The sequence below is a fragment of the Triplophysa rosa genome, linkage group LG14 (genome assembly GCF_024868665.1).
Source record: "Triplophysa rosa linkage group LG14, Trosa_1v2, whole genome shotgun sequence".
Taxonomy (NCBI): Eukaryota; Metazoa; Chordata; class Actinopteri; order Cypriniformes; family Nemacheilidae; genus Triplophysa; species Triplophysa rosa.
The window spans coordinates 19,822,086-19,828,522 of NC_079903.1; the positions used below are offsets into that span (position 1 = coordinate 19,822,086).

Consider the following 6,437-nt stretch of genomic DNA (forward strand, 5'->3'; position numbering starts at 1 on the left):
GAGAGAAAGAGAAAGAGAAAGAGAAAGAGAAGGGAGAAGAAGAGAAAGAGAAGGAACGGAGGAGGAGAGAGAGTAAGAGAGAGAGAGAGAGAGAGAGAGAGAGAGAGAGAGAGAGAGAGAGAGAGAGAGAAGAGAGAGAGAGAGAGAGAGAGAGATTTTGATTTTTAAAGCCCTTTTATTACTGTGGCTCATATTACAGTGCACATCAAATAAAACCAATACATTATTAATCCATTAAACCAAAAACAAGTCTATGCAATATTCGTAAAAATAACTCATCTTCAACAACTGAGCATAGGGCACATGGCTACACCATCTTAACTCAAAACTTAGAAGATCGTTTGTTGATTTGTAAAAGTAAAATCAATTAAAATACGAGATTTACCAGATTAAAAACAAAAATACAACATCATCACCAGTTTTTCCTTCCACCTTATTTTTCCTGCTCATGTATATAGCCAGTTTGGCTTGACCAAATAAAATTTAACAGCTGACTGGTAAAAATTTTACTCTGCACAAACTTAAAACCAAAAATGAAAATCAACATTGTAAAAGTCTCATTAAAGAGAAAAAAATGCCTTCTAAAACTTCAAACAAAGACCTCAATCTTTCGCATTCTTTAAAAGCATGAAAAACTGTTTCTCTTTTAAAACAAAATGGACACTCTTCACTAACACCTGGATTAATAACTGAAATAAAAGCATTTACTCCAATTGCACAGTGCAGTACCTTCCATTGTAAGTCCCAGCCTTTTTGGATAACGGTGGCTTATACAGAGTCCTCCACTCAGGTTTTACACACTCCACAATGTTAAAAAATTTACGCCACGGCGTATCAGTTCTACCATTTAAAACCTTTTTATTAAAAGCCTTAACACAAACTTTATAAAAGTGTTTTCCAGTGGCAGAATAAAAACTGGGACACACAGACTCTTCTCATTCAATAAAAAACCATAACAGTCATCCAACCTAGGGGAAAAAGCAGATATAGGAAAATCATCCATAGTAATATCCATGATTTGTTGCAATTTTGAGGTGTTCAGTCTTATTATGATTTAAGAAAATAAATGCGATTGCTCTCCTCACAAATCGACTGTTTCTAGTTTTTCCACTGACGTGTCTCTTAAGTGTTGAGGACTAGTGCTGCTTTGAGCCTACATTCAGTATGAGTAAAATACTCAAGTACTGTTCAAATCAGATACTCGAAGACTTTTACTCAAGTCGTTTTGGAATTGGTGACTTGTAACTTGTAATGGAGTAATTTTCACTGCAAGGTATCTGTACTTTTACTTAAGTATGGTTTTCAGGTACTCTTTACACCTCTGGTAGTTACAGTGATGGTGCACAAATGATTCTAAAAATAAAAAAGTCTAAAGTCTACCACATCTGTGTAAGTACAAAAACAAACACTTTACAGAAATATACTTCTAATCTTGCCTTCTGACAACAATAAAACTCATAGAGAATCATAAAATAGCCAAAGAAATGTTTAACACATGTTTCATATTAGTCCTTTAGTTTATTTTTACCACATATTTTGACCCTTTAAGAACATAGACGTGCTTTGTGCAGTTACGGTACATGACCACAAGAGGTCGCAAACGAATTAAAAATATGCTCTAAATTATGTATAAAAATGTATACAAAAATTCAGAGTAAAAAGTGTGACAACTAGCCCCAGTCAACTGATGGAATTTAGATCATGTTCATTGAGAAGGGTCAGGTCAAAAGAATGACTTTATATCAGGTTACTCTTTGTGTGATGTGTGTGTGTGTAATCTTATCCATGTGGAATGCTCTTCCAATCACTAAAGAGACAGAGTAACATCTGACACACAACAGACCAACTGTACTTAACACACAGCTGCACATATCACCTGTTTGAGTGAGTGTGTGATATGGGCTGTAGATGGAGGGGGTTTACTACTCTTGTAAGAACGAGCTCACAAAAGGATTCATAAAAGGACTACATGTCTTTTCATTTATATAAAAATATATTTATATACAAGCACAGTTCCTAATGCAAAGAAAATATATTTTACATTTATGCATTTGGCAGACGCTTTTATCCAAAGTGAATTCAAGCAAAATATATGGTAATTGTTTTGTCCGACCTATAAAATAAATAAACCTTTTTATTCTGCTATGTACAATTATATGATTAGTTGCTTTTTAATATTTTCATATAGCATTGTTTTTGTATTATGTTCATGACCCTATAAGAACAGACATGCTACATATGGGGTTAGCCATTCATATTTTCTAATATATTATTGACTGTCAATATATTAAATCATTTCAGATTTAGAAAACTGCATTCATGTAATATATATTTGAACATATACTGTATAGAATGATACATTGTTAATATATTACAATATATTGAAAACTATATAAGGAACTGCTGCTTTTCATATATTACAAAACTACACTTGGTTCCAATATGGAAATGTATTAAATATACTACATTATATTTTCCAGTATGCCCATATATTTTTGTTTCATAAGGGGTCTTATGTACTGTAATTGTTGAGCATTTCACGGAAATATATAAGCTTTAGAAAACATAAACTAGATTTTTACATTGTACATGTTCTTTTACAAGCTGCACAATGCAATGTTGTATATACAGTATGTCTGCCGTACAAACAATGGTTAAGGGTTTGTTCAGATGCATAACCCTGCATAATAGCATTACAAAATACCTTATCAAACATTTCTAAATATGAACATCTCTAAAGTATATCTGTACAATCATAAGCTCATCTGCATTCAGGTGTGAAGCCACATTGTTGAGATAAAACAAGACAAACGTGAGACGTTATCTCTTCATCAGACCTCTCAAAAAATGTGTCGTGATAGGATTGAGTATAGCGATTCCACTGGAGGATAATCGTTAAAAAAGATTTAATCACCACATATCACGTGACGACGACAGACCAATCAAAACAGTAACTACTCTGTTAGAGTTTACTCGTACTCACCTCTCTGAAGCTCAGTTTGCCGTCATAATCTTCATCCACCTCCCTGATCATGTTTTTCAGTCCCAGGTGAGTCTGCGGGGCTCCTAGTTTCTCCATCATCAGCTTCATCTCCATCAGATCAATGAAGCCGTCTTTACCAGAGTCAAATCTACAAACACACATGTACTTTCTATTTCATCTGTGTCAACAGAAACATTTCTACACAGTTTCTTGTTTTAATGCGAAATGCTTTCTGGTAAACAGCAGGGGAAAGTGATTCTAAGAGAGGGTATTTATAGAGTCTCACCCAGCTGTTACCACGCCAACCGGCAGGATTGTGTGTGCGTGAGAGAGAGTGATGTGTTTGTCTTGAACATTGTGTGAAAGTGGAGAGATTGAAGAAGTGGGCACGTGTTTCTATTTTGGTTTGAGTGATGCTTTCTTGGTTTCTGTGATGCTTTTAGTAAGAAAATGTTCATGGCAGAAACACGAGGGTGAACATTTTACTCATTTACATAGAAAATCACAATCATAGAGATATTTTGTAGAAGGACATAAATTCAATAAAAGATATTTTTCCCCGAATTCTCTGCTTCTCAAATTTTCCTGCTAAGCAAAAAATCTCACGTCTTTACCAGAAGTCAAACAATGTCTCAAACTGTGCTCAGATTTGCCAATATACAGTAAAAGTGTCCAATCGATATAATACAATCCATTTCAGTACAAAATTGTACTTTATTCCTCAGATTCTCCAAAGACCAAAAGATTTGGGCTGGTCTGTCCACGTTATGTTATAGCACTATGCCAACTACAGTCTTTTTTCTATTGTCGTATTTAATTTTGCCTATAAAGTTGATACTGAAATAAAAAATGAAGACACAATTAAATCTCCTGAGCTATAAAAGAGCATCCTCTGTGGGATAAAATGATCCTCCGGGTCACCCACATTTCTTGTAGCTTTTATCAGGGTGTTTCATATCTTTGCTCTGAATGACCTTTCTAATCTCGTCGTCCCCTGCAGTCTCGCATTGTGTCTGAAAGGTCATTAACAAGCCTGCTGATGAAACAGCTCGGGCAATTCTGCATCACTACCGAGCATCGTGAACTAGACGTCTGAGGAAAACATGATGGTGTTTCAGTTTAATACTAACTGTACAAAAGCATCAGTGATGCTCTCCTTATCAAACACATTTAAGAAGGGTTAAGGAGTATATCAGCCATTCGAGCGAACTTCGAAGTCATTTGTTCAGTGTTGTTTTAAAGCGTGCTCACACTTGCCCGTCCCTAATTAAAAGACAACTGGGACTCTGCTGACCACGACAACAACTGCTTTAAGCAACTGCCAACACATGAGAAGCTGTGTGTGTGTGTGTGTGTGTGTGTGTGTGTGTGTGTGTCTGTGTGTGGATGCATGAAAAACAAACTCCCTCTTGACGTAATTGTGGGTTCATAGCATGTGTTTATGTGTGGACGTCTCTTTGTCCTCTCTGGTTTCCTGCTGTGGTATTTATAGATGCCAAGGATTGGTGTAGGCATTCTATTATACAGCCTGGCATTCAGAATACTGCAGTCCAGTAAAAGAGCTTTCACTGATCCAGGATCTGCAGTAACCACAGATATGCTTAGAGCCAATCTTATGAACTACTTTACAGAAGGGCATAAACATGACAAAGACTGAATAACAAATAAAAAGAGGAGGGTGAGGTTGGCATGTCAGATCTGCCCCCGGCGTGCCGGACACATTTTAGATCTATCTATCTACTTACTACCTACTTTTCTCCTGTACATGTCATCTTTTTCATCTCAGATAAAACTGGGTCAAATTTAGCTGAACTGGGACAGATTTTGTCCTGAGTCTCATGAGATACCAACATGATGCAACCATACTTTAAATGGCCTATACTCCTTGAAATAGATTCCTTTAAATTGCAATAGCACAACGTGACCGAACCTCTGCACTGACTTCTTTGGAAACAAGAAGTGACCCCGCAGCCCAAAAAGTAAGAGGTGCATTGCTGACAGCTTTTTTCTGACAATAGTTTGTCTTAAACCCACAAGACAAGAAACATTCACTGTGTAACTGTGTCATTTTACAGCTTGTTTAAAAACCAAAGAGTGTCTTTCTCACCATGCACTCCTCCTGTCCCTATAAACACACACATTCACAAAGATGGCATTGTTGCTTATTGGGGGGTTTCTCTGGGCATGTAGAGTTTGTGAGTGGACCCTTGTACTGAAATAATGAGAGGGAAATCAGGACAATGGCTGTACAGAGAGATCACCCCAGAGGAAAGCTTTATTTTGGCACTGTACAGAGATGCTCAGAAGAGAGAGATAGCATCACCTTTGTGATGCTACTCCTTTATGTGCCATGTTCACGTAACTATTTTTAAGTTTTCAAGTTACATTATTTTCTAATAAAAACACAATCTGTTTGTACTAACCTTACCTTATTCGGAAGTCAATGCCCTATAAACACATCTTAATCAACATGTAAATAAATTTAGTATTGACAGAGGACTGGATATTATTAAGACGTGAATTAAACTCACCTCTTGAACATTTTCTCCATGTCTTTGATCTGTTTACGGGAGAACTCTTTAAACTCGGTGTACGGGTTGAACACCTTCATTTGTTCAGGTTTCGCAGTGCCCTCGTGAATATCCAGTCTGCGGTTGAGTTTTTCGCTGAGTTCAGAAGTGGCGTCGCCGTTCATGTTGTCAGCTCTCACTGGCGACGGCTCGTGGTTCGCTTGTGCGTGCTCGGGGCTCTCCGGTGATCCGGGTTTAGTGTCGAGCCTGCGCTGCAGTTTCCGTGCGAGCTGCTCGGATGACATTGCGGACTGTGTTCGTGTGATGCTCGCCGCTGTTTCAGAGAGCTCCAGTCTGGAGTTTACAGAGGGCGGGGCTGCAGCGCAAGTGACGCGAGTCTCTTTAAACGTGATGCCTGCGGGAGGATACTGTGTCGTAGACTCGTAGCTATATTTGCGTCTATTAATAGATGTTGGAGGAGTTTGAATAATCTATAGATCGTGAATATTGTTGTTCAACAAGAGAAAATGTTCATTGCGTTGGCCGGGAATCGAACCCGGGTCAACTGCTTGGAAGGCAGCTATGCTCACCACTATACCACCAACGCTCGTGCGATACAATTGCGCCAAGACCTTATTATAAAAAAGATGAGCTCGAGTTGTGGCATGTTTGTGGCCACCGGCCCTGTCCCGAATGAAGACTTTTTAAGTTTGTTATTTCTTAAGACAATGTTTATATTAACACTTCTTTAAAATTTCACTCGATAACCTCAAACACATTAAAATACATTAAAGTAACGTTAAATGCAGGTATATAACACCCTTCATATCATATAACGTTACAGTATATGTTAATGTATACATGTTATTAGTATGCTATAGAGATATTAATAGTTCAGTTGCTCATTCTCAACGCACTTGCCGAAGATTGTGAAAATGTGAAAA

The 6,437-nt window shown here is 37.5% G+C and overlaps 1 protein-coding gene and 1 non-coding gene across 2 annotated transcripts in view; both read right to left on the reverse strand.

The window, feature by feature from the left end:
• The window catches only part of efhd1 (EF-hand domain family, member D1), a 16,348-nt gene extending 10,211 nt beyond the window's left edge, over positions 1-6,137 (reverse strand). Inside the window, exons 1-2 of the mRNA XM_057351669.1 lie at positions 5,515-6,137; positions 2,984-3,131 (exon numbers count right to left, since the gene is read on the reverse strand). Of these exons, the coding sequence (XP_057207652.1) occupies positions 2,984-3,131; positions 5,515-5,798 (432 nt within the window). The 5' untranslated portion in view covers positions 5,799-6,137. The remainder of the gene's footprint in view (positions 1-2,983; positions 3,132-5,514) is intronic.
• Positions 6,029-6,100, reverse strand: trnag-ucc (transfer RNA glycine (anticodon UCC)). Its single transcript has one exon. It is a non-coding gene; the product is annotated as a tRNA-Gly (tRNA).
• Positions 6,138-6,437: the final 300 nt, after the last annotated feature.